The sequence below is a fragment of the Trichomycterus rosablanca genome, chromosome 12 (assembly GCF_030014385.1).
Source record: "Trichomycterus rosablanca isolate fTriRos1 chromosome 12, fTriRos1.hap1, whole genome shotgun sequence".
Taxonomy (NCBI): Eukaryota; Metazoa; Chordata; class Actinopteri; order Siluriformes; family Trichomycteridae; genus Trichomycterus; species Trichomycterus rosablanca.
The window spans coordinates 34,239,062-34,255,449 of NC_085999.1; the positions used below are offsets into that span (position 1 = coordinate 34,239,062).

At 40.7% G+C, this 16,388-nt stretch overlaps 1 protein-coding gene across 19 annotated transcripts in view; it reads right to left on the reverse strand.

The window, feature by feature from the left end:
• ttn.1 (titin, tandem duplicate 1) overlaps window positions 1–16,388 on the reverse strand; it is a 138,006-nt gene that overhangs the window by 59,343 nt on the left and 62,275 nt on the right. For all 19 annotated transcript variants that reach the window (XM_063006089.1, XM_063006086.1, XM_063006085.1 and 16 more), the window contains 37 exons: window positions 15,732–15,879; window positions 15,466–15,643; window positions 15,182–15,303; window positions 14,800–15,087; window positions 14,416–14,712; window positions 14,140–14,326; window positions 13,923–14,038; window positions 13,515–13,814; window positions 13,105–13,404; window positions 12,909–13,014; window positions 12,611–12,807; window positions 12,156–12,461; window positions 11,761–12,039; window positions 9,729–10,028; window positions 9,330–9,632; window positions 8,862–9,242; window positions 8,456–8,758; window positions 8,043–8,342; window positions 7,635–7,931; window positions 7,266–7,550; window positions 6,869–7,162; window positions 6,394–6,693; window positions 5,979–6,287; window positions 5,665–5,855; window positions 5,140–5,569; window positions 4,750–5,058; window positions 4,426–4,607; window positions 3,890–4,019; window positions 3,508–3,807; window positions 2,970–3,287; window positions 2,558–2,854; window positions 2,162–2,461; window positions 1,748–2,062; window positions 1,507–1,655; window positions 821–971; window positions 425–706; window positions 46–348 (listed from right to left, as the gene is read on the reverse strand). In XM_063006089.1, coding sequence (XP_062862159.1) covers window positions 46–348; window positions 425–706; window positions 821–971; window positions 1,507–1,655; window positions 1,748–2,062; window positions 2,162–2,461; window positions 2,558–2,854; window positions 2,970–3,287; window positions 3,508–3,807; window positions 3,890–4,019; window positions 4,426–4,607; window positions 4,750–5,058; window positions 5,140–5,569; window positions 5,665–5,855; window positions 5,979–6,287; window positions 6,394–6,693; window positions 6,869–7,162; window positions 7,266–7,550; window positions 7,635–7,931; window positions 8,043–8,342; window positions 8,456–8,758; window positions 8,862–9,242; window positions 9,330–9,632; window positions 9,729–10,028; window positions 11,761–12,039; window positions 12,156–12,461; window positions 12,611–12,807; window positions 12,909–13,014; window positions 13,105–13,404; window positions 13,515–13,814; window positions 13,923–14,038; window positions 14,140–14,326; window positions 14,416–14,712; window positions 14,800–15,087; window positions 15,182–15,303; window positions 15,466–15,643; window positions 15,732–15,879 — 9,553 coding nt within the window. The remainder of the gene's footprint in view (window positions 1–45; window positions 349–424; window positions 707–820; window positions 972–1,506; window positions 1,656–1,747; window positions 2,063–2,161; window positions 2,462–2,557; window positions 2,855–2,969; window positions 3,288–3,507; window positions 3,808–3,889; window positions 4,020–4,425; window positions 4,608–4,749; window positions 5,059–5,139; window positions 5,570–5,664; window positions 5,856–5,978; window positions 6,288–6,393; window positions 6,694–6,868; window positions 7,163–7,265; window positions 7,551–7,634; window positions 7,932–8,042; window positions 8,343–8,455; window positions 8,759–8,861; window positions 9,243–9,329; window positions 9,633–9,728; window positions 10,029–11,760; window positions 12,040–12,155; window positions 12,462–12,610; window positions 12,808–12,908; window positions 13,015–13,104; window positions 13,405–13,514; window positions 13,815–13,922; window positions 14,039–14,139; window positions 14,327–14,415; window positions 14,713–14,799; window positions 15,088–15,181; window positions 15,304–15,465; window positions 15,644–15,731; window positions 15,880–16,388) is intronic.

Genomic DNA, 16,388 nt, shown 5'->3' on the forward strand with positions numbered 1-16,388 from the left:
TTATATACAACATAAATTCATATATAAAATATTAATGGAACTTACAAAGAGATTCCCTGATAACAAGTTCACATGCAGTTTCACGGAATGGACCAACTCCGACTGCATTTTCAGCTGCAACCCTGAAGAAATAAGCTTTTCCTAAAGTGAGATTTTGAACCACAGCATTTTGCCTGGCGGCATTATAAGAGCATGCCGTCCAAGCTTTGCGTTCAGCTTCACGCTTCTCAATTTTGTAGTTAGATATTGGAGAACCGCCGTCATCCTCTGGGAAGAACCAGGTCAATTTGCACGAGTCTGTAGTGAGATTATCAGCTAAGAAGGGTATACCAACTGGACCAGGGACATCTGGGGAAGAAAATAAAAGGTGGTTTATGAAAATACTTTCTTATTTATTTACAGATGTCTGTAATGGACTGCTTACCAAGAACATCAACAATTATTGTCCTCTTCACCTCTCCTCCACCGTTCTTTGCTGTTATGCTATAAACACCCTTTTGCATCCTGGTGCAGTTCTTAATTACTAATGAGGTGCTGATTGATGTGTTCTCAACAACAGCTTCTAATGGGACCTTGCCACCATCTTTGTCCCATGTAATCTCAGGTGCAGGCTGGCCGGACATATATGCCAGGATGCGGATGACACCACCGGCATGAAGAACGATCTTCTCTTTCACTGAGATGTCCAATTCAAGAACTGGGGCAACTGAAATTAAAAAAATAATGAGACAATTTATAACAAACTCATATTTTAATTAAACGCTGGCATGTAATATGCCATTGATATTCTAATAGATCTTGACATAATGTTAAGACTTACTTATCCTCTCCTTCATTTCAAGAACTTCAGGAACTTCTCCTGGTTCACTCAGACCAGCAGCATTAAACGCCACAACTCTAAACCTGTAGAATCCATTCTCTTTCAGCCCAGTGATCACAAACCTGGTTCCTCTAACTTCATTTTCTTTGGCCTGGAACAATAAAATATTATTATATCAAAACACATAAAAGGACCTTAAATATTCATATTAATGTTTAATTCTGTGTCATATTCTGAGGCGTTGCTGAATTGCTTTTAATAAGTGTCATGTCACAAATCAAGTCTAACTGGTGTATACAAATGATATAAGGTAAATGATATGCTTTGAACATTGTGGCAACTGTCTGGGAATTCCCTCTTTTGTCTTTCAGCATGATTATACCCCTGAGAACAAATCAAGGTCTATAAAGACATGGTGTTGTAGGAAGACTTCTCAGAAAGAATGCTACAAATGAAAAAAGGAGCAATTCAATTTAAATGTCCATGGTTTTGGAATTGGATGTCCAACAAGCTCATGGTCAGGTGTCCCAGTACTTTAAATAATGTGACTGGAGATTATGCGTTTTAGTAGGTAGCCTAGTAGTTTAGTTTTTCCCTTGTACTTAACACAAAACGTGCTAATGAATGCTTTGTTAACACTAAAATGAAAAAGCTACTTTTAACAATATGGTCATTTTAAATCATACCTTAACCCAAGTCTCTGTGCCTTCCTCTTTGTACTCAACATAGTAGCCCATGATTTTTGATCCACCATCCTTCAGAGGTGGAATCCATTCCAAGTCAACTGTGTTCTTTGTCCAGTCAGTTACTTTAGGTGTTGGTGGTGAAGGAGGAGCTACATACAAAAAACACAGAAACATAAATGTGAAACTTCTGACATGCAGAAAAATGTTATGACATTATTGTGATATTTCTGTAATTTCGCACCAATTGGTTCTCTGGCAAATGTTGGGTCAGATGGCAAACTTGGGAGTCCACATCCGGCTGCATTAATCGCAGTTACACGGAAAATGTACTGACAGCCTTCAATGAGGCCTGTGACATTATGGGAGACACCAAGTGGCATGGGCCTGATAGGATCACGGGTCACTCTGTTCCAGCGTTTCGATGTGGTCTCCTTGCGCTCAAGCCAGTAGCCAGTAATTGGACTACCACCGTCTGTTTCTGGCTCTTCCCAGTTCACCATAATTGAGTCAATGGTGACACTGGAGATTGATGGTTTCTCGCACTGACCAGGGACGGCTATAAATAAAACACAATAGAATTTGTGTTAGTTATTTTTATAATTTTATAAGGCAAATAAAAGTCATTAGAATATTTTATGTAAGCATAAGTACTTACTGAAAATCTCTCTAGCGACCTCTGGCTCACTGTCAAGTGGCTCACCGACTCCATATTTATTCTGAGCCCTAATGCGGAACACATATTCGTGGCCGGGCATCAGACCCTCAATGGTAAATAAGCGCTCTTTAGGTGCACCAGGCACAGGAATCCATGTCTTCCGGCTGGCTACCCGTCTCTCAATAGTATAGTTAGTGATTTTCGAGCCACCGTCGTCAATAGGAGGCAGCCATGACAGTGTAATACGTTCAGCATGAATCTCCTCAAATTTAACTGGTGCAGAAGGAGGTCCAGGAAGTCCTGAGGGTGAAAGTATATTTTCATTAATTGCTGTGAACTATAGTATCAGTGTGCACAAATGTGCTTAACAAATCATGAGTCAGTTACACATCTTACCTAGCACATTAAGTCTCATCTCTTTAGAGACTTTGCCGAGGCTGTTGCTTGCAGTGAGTGTGTAGAGGCCAGTGTCTGAGCGCTTGCCCTGCTGGATCAGCAGTGTGCAGCCGTCATCAGTTACAAGCTTGTTGATATGTTCATCATACAAAATATCAACCTTGTCATCACTTTTGTGAGGTGGAGCCTTCTGCCAGGTAAGCGTGGGGAATGGGCATCCTTTAATCTTAGCAACAATGTTAATGTCTGTGTTCTGTTCAACTTCCATAAACTCTTCAAGCTGAATGGAAGGAGCTCCTAGATATAAAAAAGAGTAGAGCTTTAATGTGATGTACATGTTCTGTGTCAATATGAAGACATTCAGTTAGCTAAATTAATTTATATTTATTAATTCATTTGATATTTTACGTACTTGTCTGGTCCTTAACGATAACAGGTCCAGCAGTAGAAGACGGTCTGCCTGCACCGGCCTCGTTTACAGCCTTGACACGGAATTCATACTCAGCACCATCATGGAGGTCCTCCACTTTGAAGGTGGTGGTATCAATGTCACGTCTATTGCACTGTCTCCAGGACTCTTTCTGCTCTCCGCTGGCATCCCACCAGAGGCGTTCAACAATGTAATGAGTTACAGGTGATCCACCATCATTTCTGGGTGGCTTCCATGTCAAAGTCACCGTTCCCTTGGATAGATCGACGATTTTAAGTCTTATGGGTGCATCAGGAGGATCTGTAAATAAATAGACTTGTAAATGAGGAGTCATTAGGAGTTTGATCACAGATTCATTCTTGATGTGAGTGGCAGAGGACAGATAAATTGTTCCATAGTATGTGGAAGTATAAATTTGAACAGGTAACTTTTGAAGTAATAATACACAAACTAGCTTTTAAGAAAACAGCAACAATTCCAACACACACCCCTGTAAGAGGGTCACAAATTTTATACTTACGGATAGGATCCTTAGCCTTTGTTCTTTGGAAGGTTTCTAGAGGAGGTCCCATACCAAATTGATTCTCAGCCCGAATACGGAACAAGTAGTCCTGTCCTTCGACAAGGTCTGGGACCACCAAAGATTGACTGGCACAGGCTGGATTAACTTTTGTCCAGGCTTTTCCTTCAATTGTCTTCTTTTCAATGAAGTAACTCTTGATTCTCTCACCACCATCGTTATCTGGAGGCTTCCATGTGAGTCTGCATGTGCCTCTTGTAATGTCAGTTATTTTGAGATCCTTTGGAGGCCCAGGCAAATCTGTAAAATATTTATAATAGTTTAACATTGTTTTTTTGTATGTAAGATGCTAATTATGTTTACTAAATGTTATCTGTCTTACCGAGTACAGTCACACGGACTTTAACCGTTTTAGTGGCGGCTTTATTAGAAGCTGTAATGATGTACCGTCCAGAGTGGCTGAGTTTACACACAGGGATTGTAACTTGTGATGTAGTATCAGTTAATGAGATCTGTAATTATTATCAAACAAACAGTAAATAAAATGATTAATTAAACGGAATTTAATAATATTGGTACCTCTAATTTGGACCAGCATTTAGTTACAGTGCACCTTTTGTATGGAATGATTTACAGAAACATTTTAAATTGAAGCAGTTTATTTCTTTGACTGAATTTAAAGTAAAAGTCAAAATTTTTATACATATGCTTGTTCTTGTTAAATGTATACATGTGCATATATCCGCACTATGTTGTTGATTGTGTAATTTGTGTGTTATATGCTGCTGTCTTGGCCAGGGCTCACTTGTAAAAGAGATTTTTAATCTCAATGTGACTTCCCTGGTTAAATAAAGATTAATAATAAGAATTTTTTAAAAATCTGATGTTTAATATACTTTTAATTAAGAAAGCTCTTACATCTGAATCCACTGGAAGTTTATGTCGCTCGTTCTTCATCTCTGTTGCGGCAGTTCCCTCAAATTCCCACGTGACGTTTGGAACAGGTGTGCCTGATATGGTGGCTGGGATTTTGATTGTTGTTCCAGCGTGACAAGCGAGCAGCTCATGAGCTGAGACATGTAACTGTATGACGGGTTCCTCTGTAAAAAAAAAAAAAAAAGCCAAAAAAATGACCTCATTGTGAAGTTTAAAATGATTTTTGTAGACCATTTAGCAAGTGTATGTATGTATGAATAAAGATTTAAAATTCACTTTAATATACTGAAAAAATCCAAATCTTACCCAGGATATCCTGTACCATAATGTCAGAAGTCCTTGGACTTGGTTCCGATTCACCAGCAGCATTAACAGCGACAATCCTAAATCTGCATTTCCTATTCTCTTTGAGTCCTGTCACTGTAAATGAATTGCCTAGAATGAGCTTTTCAGGGTCATTGACCCGTTTCCACTCTGATGAGCCCTCATCTTGCATCTCAACAATATAGCCCTTGATTGGGCTTCCTCCATTCTTGTCTGGTGGACTCCAGGCAAGAGATACGCTGCTTGTTGTTTTGTCCTTCACTTCAGGTGCTGGTGGTTGGCTGGGTGGACCTACAGAAAGCACAAAAATACCATTAGATTTGGTTCCTTCAAGACACGCTCAGTAAATCAGTAAAACAATGTTTAACTTACTTCTTGGATCAAGTGCAAAGACACATTCAGTTGCCTCACTAGGGGGTCCAATGCCAGCTGCATTTTGTGCCATGACACGGAACTGGTACTCAAAACCTTCAATAAGATGCAGGATGTTGTACTCTAAGCCCTTAACTGCTGGCTTTGTGACAGGAGCCCTATTTACACGACTCCAGTACACTGCACCCCTCTCCCTCTTCTCTAGCCAGTAGCCCTGAATGGTAGATCCACCATTGTCCTTTGGAGGGTCCCACGCCACCAGCATAGACGAACTTGTATGTCCAATGATTCTCGGCCTCTGGGGTGGGCCAGGAAGGCCATATGGATCCTTGAGGACAACTTTTTCTGATTCGCATCCATCACTGACTCCATATTTGTTCTCAGCTTTAATCTGGAACTGGAAGGTGCCATAGGTCTCAAGCTTGTACACCTACAAAAAAGTTTTTCAAAAGGTCAGAATGAGGGTTCGAGCTTTAGAAACAGAGTCAACTCTGCACATATAACCACTGTGATCAAATCACTAACCCCATAGCGTCTGTCAATAATACAACAGGTCAACTGCTCCCAGTCAGACTTCTTCTTGCTGGCATCTCTCTTCTCAATAATATAGTTGGTGAGGTCACTTCCTCCGTTGTCCTCAGGAGCATCCCAAGTGAGGTAGCAGGACTCAGCTTTGATGTCAGAGACCACAATGTTCCTTGGTGGTGTGGGACGATCTGGAAATAAAAAAAAATACAGTAAGATGCCATTTTAATGCAAAAAGCTAATTAGATGTGCTTGCTTAAGAAGATATCTAATAAATGACATGGTCTTACGACATATTGTAGGTACAATCATACCTAATATCTCAACTTTGATGATTTGTTGTCCCGTTCCAAGAATATTTGTTGCACTTAGCTTGTATGAGCCTGTGTCTTGTCTTACAGTCTCAGGAATAGCAATCTTGGTTCTGATAGTCTGTCTGTCAATCTCCTCTGACTCCAGTGTCATGATCTCAGTGGGTTTGTCAAGAACAACTCCATTCTTTGTCCATTCAAAGGTAGGCAAGGGGAGACCAGCAATTTCAGCAGGTATATCAATAGCTGCTCCTTTCTTTACAATGATGGCATTGCTCTTGATGTATTTCAACAAAGTCACGGTTGGGGCAACTAAAGTAGAAATAACAAAACATGTCAAAATGAATTTCATATTAGGCAATTATATTTAACTCTAAGTAGTAAAAGAAGTAAGAAGTAAAATAAAAATAAAACATACATTCATCATCTTGAATGTGAACATTTATGGGTTTGGAGGGTTCACCATCGCCAACCTCATTGACAGCCTTCACTCTAAAGTCATACATCATGTTTTCATTCAGATTTTCTATTGTAATTGTGAGGTCTTTGCAGATTTGACGATTGGCAACATCAAATTCATCACTGTCTTGCCGCATCTTTTCGATGTAATAGCCTCTGATTGGAGAGCCACCATCAGTGCGAGGAGGCTGCCAAGCAAGTGTGACAGTGTTCTTGGTCCTGGAGGTGTAGTGAAGCTTCTCTGGGGCTGAGGGAACACCTGGAATTTAAAGATGACAACATTGTTTAATAAATAAGATGTCTGTTAGACAGAAATAGCAAAAGTAAAAAGTACCACAGAGTAAGGGTGTCAACGAAAACATGATTATTAATATTACCAATATAATGACTCTAACTGATACATGTTTGTAGAAGTGTACAAGAACTGGCATTACCTTTAGGATCTGCGGCTAAAACTGGTCCAAGCTCAACCGGGGCTCCAAGGCCGTATTTGTTTCTTGCAACCACCTGGAACATATACTCCTCACCATCAAGAAGACCAACAATGTCACACTTGCATGCAGCTGTTTCCAGAGGTTGTCTGTATATATGCCTCTTGGCATCTTTTCTCTCAACAACATAGCCCATAATATCACTTCCACCGTTATCAACAGGATCAGACCAAGTCAGTGAGATCATCTTCTTGCTGACATGAACTGTTTTAAGATCAACCACTGGTCCAGGAACATCTTTAAAACCGAAAGAAACAAAGTGTTAAATGATCGTGTGAATAAACACACCAAACCTTGGACATAAAGACATTAACTACATTTCTGAACATCAGGACCTTACCCATTACATCGACCTTGATGAACACAGATTTCGATCCACTGGAGTTTGTTCCTGTAATCTCGTATTTGCCATGGTCACTTCTCAGGGCATTTTTGATGTTCAGAGTGCTGCATTTTCCAGCAGTTTCAATGACAACACGTTCCTTATCAGGCTCAGCATCATCTTTTGTCCATTTTACCTCTGGTACTGGTCTGCCGACAACATAAGCTGGAATGCGCAGTGTCTCTCCTGCTTTTATAATGACTCCATTTCTTACAGAAACATCAAACTCGACTCCTGGTTCCTCTGTTACAGTAAAATAAACCTGAGATTAGACACATAATATCTATTTAATTAGAAATGCTTTAGAAAAGAATTGTATTAACTTACGTGTAGGTTCCTTAACTTGAACAGGTTCAGTCATTGCTGGCACTCCATTACCAGCTTCATTTACAGCGAATACACGGATGTTGTAATCTGCCCCCTCAGTCAGTCCAGTCAAGGTATACTTGCATTCTTTGCATCTAAACTCAGTGCTGCGGGCCCATTCCTTCTCTCCCACAAGACAGTATTCAACATGATACCCAAGAATATCTCCACCTCCATTGTAGAGTGGAGGAACCCAGGCAATTTCAACTGTTGTGTTTGTAGTATCAACAATTCTTGGAACTGGAGGACCCGGTGGTACTAAACAAATAATTAACAAAGAACAATGAAAATCAAATCCCTTTATTGCATTTCTTACTGTAGACCTTATATTTTTTAATTGTTATAATCTGTAGAAAAAATAATACTTACAGATTGGATCCATTGCAGTGACAGGATCAGTGGGAACACTAAATTCACCAGGGCCAGCAAGATTCTCAGCGCAGACCCTGAATACATAAACCAGGCCCTCCATAAGACCCTCAACCTTGACTGCCAGAGAGCTGAGAAGATTGCGATTCACTCTGGTCCAGTATTTGCTGTTGACCTCACGTCTCTCAATCCAGTAGCCCAAGATAGGGCTGCCATTGTCCTTAGGTTCATGCCAAGACAGAGCAACACTGCTGGCTGTGACTTCTCCGATTCTTGGCATGTTAGGTGCATCAGGAGGATCTGGAAAACAATATATTTTAAATCAATATGACTACCTGATCTTTTAATCACATACCTGTGTATGCTTTAGATTCCAATATACAAATCAGCATCTTGCTGATCATATACTTTACCGAATTGATTCTTTGCAACAAGCGGCTCAGAGTAGCATGGCCATCCACAGCCAAACTTGTTTTCAGCTGTGACTCTGAAGATATACTCCTTTCCTTCTATAAGTTTGGTGACAGGATAGTTGTATCCTTTGTGTGTTGAGGTAACAGTAACCCAACCAATATCATCAGTTGTGTTGTCTTTTTTCTCCAGGATGTAGTTGATGATTTCACTGCCACCATCATCGAGTGGTGCATCCCATTTGCAAACGACAGAGTCGTTTCTGATATCATCAAATCCAAAGTTAACTGGTGGTCCAGGTTTATCTATTAATCACAACAAAAGACATTTTAACATTTTAACAGTCTGCAAATACAAACTACAGATTGACATTTGTGGAGAACATCACCATAAAATACAGGAACCTACCAAGAACATTGACTTCACAAGATGCTGTGGCAAAACCATGAGCATTCTCAACCCTGATGGTAAAATGTCCATGATCATCTCTAATGGCTTCACGCACCATTATTGCTGTCTCGCCTCTCTTGCTTTGGTCAAATGATAGACGGTCTGGAATTGGAGGATGGAACTCCTCCTCAGGCTCAGGGTGAATAGCCTTGGTCTTCTTCTTTTTCACAAACAGTACTGGCTTCTTCTTTTCAATCTTTTGGACATTCTCATCATTCCTGAACCATGTCACAGTGGGATATGGAGATCCAGAAATGTGGGCATCCAATCGAATCTCCTCACCTTTCCTGATGATCAGGCCGGATGCAACACGTGAATGTAGAGATACCTTTGGTGGGTCTGAAATAAAATTACATTCATTTTAAATATATGTAAGAACACAGTGGTATGTGTTAGTGTTATAGTGTGATATGTCTTTAAACATACCGACAGGATCTGCAGCCATAGTCAGAGGGGTGCTGCGGGATGGGTCACTTTCGCCAGCCACATTCTCTGCTCGGACACGGAACTGATATTCCTTGCCCTCTGTCAGTCCAGTGACGGTGTATGAAAAACCAGGCACCAGGTTTGGAACACATCTAACAAATCTATCACCATCCTTCTCGATTTGCTCTAGAATATAGCCATTGATTGGACAGCCACCATCATAGGGTGGGGCTTTCCAAGTGACTGTAATGGACTGCGAAGTAGGGTTGTGGGCCTCAACCTCAACGGGTGGGTCTGGCCGCTCTGAAAGGCAATATGTAAGTTGAAACATTATTCAAAAATAGAACAGAAAAGTGTAAAAAAGTTGGATTGCTGTTTTTAAATTTTAATTATACTCACGCTTCTGCTCTTGAATGTTGACAGGGTTGCGAAGATCAAGATATTCACCGCTTCCAATTCTGTTAACAGCTTTTACTCTGAAGTAATATTCACCATTCACCATTAGGTCCTTGACCACAAATTCTAAAACATTTACACCAGACATTGCGGGCATAAATGTCTTTTTCTGAGCCTCTCTGCGTTCCAGTACGTAGTGCAAAATTGGGCTTCCACCATCACTTTCTGGGGGCTCCCATGAAATTTTGCAGGAGTTCTTGGTGACCTCACTTGAAGAGATGTCCTTACATTGTCCAGGCAGGCCTAATAATTAAAGCAAATCAGTTACTCAGTGTTTTACAGGACAAACAAGAAAAACATGAACGATATACAGTGTATCACAAAAGTGAGTACACCCCTCACATTTCTGCAGATATTTAAGTATATCTTTTCATGGGACAACACTGACAAAATGACACTTTGACACAATGAAAAGTAGTCTGTGTGCAGCTTATATAACAGTGTAAATTTATTCTTCCCTCAAAATAACTCAATATACAGCCATTAATGTCTAAACCACCGGCAACAAAAATGAGTACACCCCTAAGAGACTACACCCCTAAATGTCCAAATTGAGCACTGCTTGTCATTTTCCCTCCAAAATGTCATGTGATTTGTTAGTGTTACTAGGTCTCAGGTGTGCATAGGGAGCAGGTGTGTTCAATTTAGTAGTACAGCTCTCACACTCTCTCATACTGGTCACTGAAAGTTCCAACATGGCACCTCATGGCAAAGAACTCTCTGAGGATCTTAAAAGACGAATTGTTGCACTACATGAAGATGGCCAAGGCTACAAGAAGATTGCCAACACCCTGAAACTGAGCTGCAGCACAGTGGCCAAGATCATCCAGCGTTTTAAAAGAGCAGGGTCCACTCAGAACAGACCTCGCGTTGGTCGTCCAAAGAAGCTGAGTGCACGTGCTCAGCGTCACATCCAACTGCTGTCTTTGAAAGATAGGCGCAGGAGTGCTGTCAGCATTGCTGCAGAGATTGAAAAGGTGGGGGGTCAGCCTGTCAGTGCTCAGACCATACGCCGCACACTACATCAAATTGGTCTGCATGGCTGTCACCCCAGAAGGAAGCCTCTTCTGAAGCCTCTACACAAGAAAGCCCGCAAACAGTTTGCTGAAGACATGTCAACAAAGGACATGGATTACTGGAACCATGTCCTATGGTCTGATGAGACCAAGATTAATTTGTTTGGTTCAGATGGTCTCAAGCATGTGTGGCGGCAATCAGGTGAGGAGTACAAAGATAAGTGTGTCATGCCTACAGTCAAGCATGGTGGTGGGAATGCCATGGTCTGGGGCTGCATGAGTGCAGCAGGTGTTGGGGAGTTACATTTCATTGAGGGACACATGAACTCCTATATGTACTGTGAAATACTGAAGCAGAGCATGATCCCCTCCCTCCGGAAACTGGGTTGCAGGGCAGTGTTCCAGCATGATAATGACCCCAAACACACCTCTAAGACGACCACTGCTTTATTGAAGAGGCTGAGGGTAAAGGTGATGTACTGGCCAAGCATGTCTCCAGACCTAAACCCAATAGAACATCTTTGGGGCATCCTCAAGCGGAAGGTGGAGGAGCGCAAAGTCTCGAATATCCGCCAGCTCCGTGATGTCGTCATGGAGGAGTGGAAAAGCATTCCAGTGGCAACCTGTGAAGCTCTGGTAAACTCCATGCCCAGGAGAGTTAAGGCAGTTCTGGGAAATAATGGTGGCCACACAAAATATTGACACTTCAGGAACTTTCACTAAGGGGTGTACTCACTTTTGTTGCCGGTGGTTTAGACATTAATGGCTGTATATTGAGTTATTTTGAGGGAAGAATAAATTTACACTGTTATATAAGCTGCACACAGACTACTTTTCATTGTGTCAAAGTGTCATTTTGTCAGTGTTGTCCCATGAAAAGATATCCTTAAATATCTGCAGAAATGTGAGGGGTGTACTCACTTTTGTGATACACTGTATATAAAAAATATCCATCTTACCAATAACTTTAATGTTAACTGTTCCTGTAACTGAACCCAGACTGTTTTCTAAAGCAACAGTATAGGCACCAGCATCTTCGTGTTTGCATTTTAGAAGTTCAAGGTGAATACTGTTGAGTTCGCATCTTAAAGTAAGTCTGTCATCAGCCTTCAGTTCAGTATCCCCCTTCTTCCAAACCACTGAAGGTTTGGGAATTGCTCTGTATGGGATCTTTAGATGCAACTTCTCACCTTCTACAACAACAACATCTTGGTCCTGCACGTCAATTGTTGGTGCACCTTTTAAAAAATGAGAAATGAGAAAAATAAGTATTAATATTAATGTGGTACTATTACAAAGACTTTTGTAAAATTATTTTTTTTATTATTAAAAATAATAAAAAAATTATACTTACAGTCTGGGTCTTTAGCAAAGACTTTGTCTGATATCTCTGAGGGATCGCTAACTCCAACAGCATTGATGGCTCTAACTCTAAGAACATATTGTTTCTCAGGAATAATGCCATCTTCAGCCTTGAATCTCAGCTCCTTTATTGGACGTGCATTGATTCTCATCCATTTCTCCGTGTCAGCCTCAGCCAGCTCAACATGATATCCAGTAATAGGACTTCCACCATTCTTTTCTGGTGCCTTCCATGTAATGTTAATGTGCTCTCTGCTGGCATCGACAATCTTTACCTCAAGTGGAGGAGAAGGTGGACCTATAAAACAAACAATTGTTTAACTAATTGATTGCGTAAACCGCTCTTTACTTTAGGAAATTGTTCAATTACATTTAAATAGTATCAGTATACCATCTCAATCATGACAAACTGAATTATAATGTTAACGAAATACGATGTTAACGTACTGATAGGATCCTCAATGGTAATGATTTCTGTGGGTTCACTTGCGTCGCCGACTCCAGCTTCGTTTTCAGCCCGGACTTGGAACTGCACCTCAGTTCCCTCATCGACATCAGTCACCCTGTACTTGCATTCAGGACCTGATGTTTTTCCAGACTTTATCCAGCGGGTGCCTACTTTCTCCTTTTTCTCTATAACATACCTGCAAAAAGACCAAAACATATTGTTGTGAAATACTACAACTACTAAAAGTAGGCAGCCTAGTAGAAACTAGTAAAAGTAGAAGTCATAAATATTACATACTTTGTAATTGGTCTGCCACCATCACTCTTGGGAGGCTCCCATTTCAGATCAACATGTCTCTTGGACACCTCAACCACAGTCAACGCATATGGAGGTCCAGGAGTTGCTAATAAAGAGATGCTTCTTAGTTAGCTAAACTGCTCTTCTCTGTCTAATTAGAATTAAAACATTACTTATGTTATAAATGTATACTTACTGAAAGTATCTTTAGCTAGAACAGAGTCCTCCATCTCAAAGAATTCACTCACACCTACGGCATTCTCAGCTGCCACACGGAACACATAGAGAGTTCCCTCATTGAGAGGAGTTACAGTGTATTTGGTGTCTTTCACGGTAGTGTCCACAGTCTGCCAGGTCCAGCGTCTGACATCTCTCTTCTCAACGACATAGTTGGTGATTGGGGAGCCGCCGTCATTTTCCGGTTCAGTCCACTTCAGTTCACAGTCAATCTTTGAAATGTTAACTACCTCAAGCCAGCGTGGCGGAGATGGAGGATCTGTGTAAACATAACAGTTTAATGGTTAATAAGAAGAACTGTATTTTCTACTGTTAACTGTAGATAGATATGGTGCACTTAGATAGCCCCACCAAGATCAAGGAACTTACAGAGTCTTTCCTTGCACACCACAGGGTCACTTGGATCGCTGGGCTCACTTTCTCCAGCAATGTTTACAGCTTTGACACGGAAGGAGTACTCCTGCTTTTCCATTAGTCCTTTCACCAAGTGCTCTGTCATGGGCACATCCTCAGCCACACGGACCCATTCCTCAGTTCCGCTTTTAAGCAGCTCAATGATGTATGATTCAATTTTAGCACCACCATCATGCTCCGGTCTGGTCCATTGCAGGAAGGCAGAGGTCTTAGCAATGTCTTTGATAAATGGTTTACCAGGAGCCCATGGAGGATCTATAAAAGAAACAATGATGAGATGTTTTATCATGTTATCATTATTCTAAATCTGGTAAAAATATGGTAACAACATATGGTAAAAACATTTTTGGTAATACAACATACCAATAGGATCCTTTATCAAGATTGGATCTGTCTCAGAACTTGGTTTTCCAACTCCTGCAAGGTTCTCAGCGAGGACACGGAATTTGCACTTCTTTTTTGTAGGCAAACCTTTCACTCTGTAAAGATATGCAAAATAATTTTTGTTTAAGCTTACATAATGCTTTTTGCCAGTTTCCCTTAGTGATATGCTACCTAGAATGAATGAACAAGATCTTACCTCAGGGTGGTGTCCTTAATTGGGAGCTTGTTGCATTTGATCCATTTATCACTTTCTGGATCAAACCTTTCCACCCAATAACCAGTAATGGGGCTTCCACCATCCTCATCAGGCTCAAACCAGGTAAAAGTTACAGCATCCTTGGCAATATCAGATGGCTGTACCCTACTTGGAGCACCAGGAGGCTCTATATAACAGAAAAGAAGAATAGCACTTACACCAAGTTATGCACAATTATTACTACGACAATACAAAGGTAGTGGAGCAAAAACCCACCGAAGGAATATTTGGCAATAATTGGTACATGTTCCACAGGAGTACCAATGCCATACTGGTTCTCAGCGGATACCCGGAAGACATACTCCTTCATAGGCACCAGTTTGCAGGCCTTGAAAGTGGTTTGCTTGACTGTGGCGGAAAGCTTCTGCCATTCTTCTTTTTCAATGGGTCTCATTTCCACAATGTAGTTGGTGACAGGAGAGCCACCATCATCTCTGGGGGCATTCCAAGCCAGACAACAGGACTCATTGGTGATATCAGAAATATCAAATGCAGCCGGGGGGCCAGGCTTATCTGTTTAAAAACAGTACAATTCAGTACATTTCATTGACAGTGTTTTTTTACAATGTCCATATAGTTGTATAGTAATGAGTACTTTACCAAGAATGTTGACATCAACAGTTGCAGTGGCACGACCGCAAGTGTTTACTGCCTCAATAATGTAGGTGGCTGTGTCTGCTCTGGTTGTCTTAGCAATCGAGACAGTAGAGTGACCAGGCTTTGTATCAATAGTGATTCTGTCATCTTGCTTAAGGATAAGGTCGGCCTTTGTCCATTTGACTCTTGGGTCTGGTTTTCCAAGAACATCTGCTGGAAGGTCAATCTTAGTACCAGCTTTAGCTGTCAGGCCAGCCAGGAGTTTGGCATCCAACTGAATAATTGGAGGTTCTGTGGAAATAAGTTCAGACATTTGGGTGAGCCTAATACCAGGTGATGTATGAATGCATTGGTTTGAGAAATTTGGTCTGAACAATTGATGTACCTTTGGGATCAACAGCAAGTATCTCATCTGTGGCTTTACAAGGTCTGCTAGCTCCAAGTCTGTTCACTGCCCTCACACGATAGGCATACCACTGTCCCTCAATGAGGCCAGTTACCTGAAACCTAAAGTTAATATTACAGATATGAGAGGCTTCCAAAAAATAAAGAGCATTGTATTACATACAAGAGAGGTTTAGAAATGTTAATTAGTTCTAACCTTGTAATTTTTACAATTTAGAGTTACATATATTTTAGAAATTAGTTATCTAATTTAATAAAACTTACTTTAGTTCAGGCATTGGCTCTCCACAGGCTTCCCATTTGTCACTTCCACGCTGGCATTTATCAACAATATAGCCCTTGATAGGTGCACCACCATCATATGGTGAGGGCTCCCAGAACAGGAAGATACCCTTTGCAGATTTGTCTCTCCATTTCAGATTCTCTGGTGGGTCTGGCACGGCTAGAATTTAAAACAAACCCAGTAATTATACAACCTGTTAAATGTTTATTGTGTTCATGTAATATTCTTTGATAAAAGTGTTACATACTGGCTGGAGAGGAGACATTCACTGGTTCTTCAATGTATGCAGGTTCTCCGGGACCACATTTGTTGCAAGCTGTTACACTAAACAAATACTCCTTGCCCTCAATCACATCTGTGACAGTGTGCTCAAGGTCCTGCACGCCTGATATAATCTACAAAAAAGATTGTTTTTACTAAAAAGCAAACATAGACAATCATGTCTGTATGTAAATGCCCTGAAAGCGCAACTGGGTTTCAGACCCTGGATGCCAGCATTAGTGGGCTAACGTAAATTATCGCTGAACCACCCAAGTGCCTCAATGTAGTAGTCACTCATGATTAAAACTGAAACTTTTATCAGATCTAGTGTATGTGGGATTGTTATAAGACAAAATGTGTTTTATTTATGTGTATAATAGTGGTACAGAGAAACCAAGTTGTTATTTGAAGTTATTTGAAGCTGGCACATGTGAATGCCACACAGCAGCATCATTACTACTTAATGTAACCATATATACTAGTTTTGAGTGTTATAAATAGGCTATACAGTACAACCTACTGGAAACTGTTAATGCAAATGTACTTTTTTTAACATTGTCACAAAATGTGATTTATCAAACCTGGAATTTGAGAATGGCGATAGAATATGTACAGTAATACAGCTAGTTCAGAAAATGATATG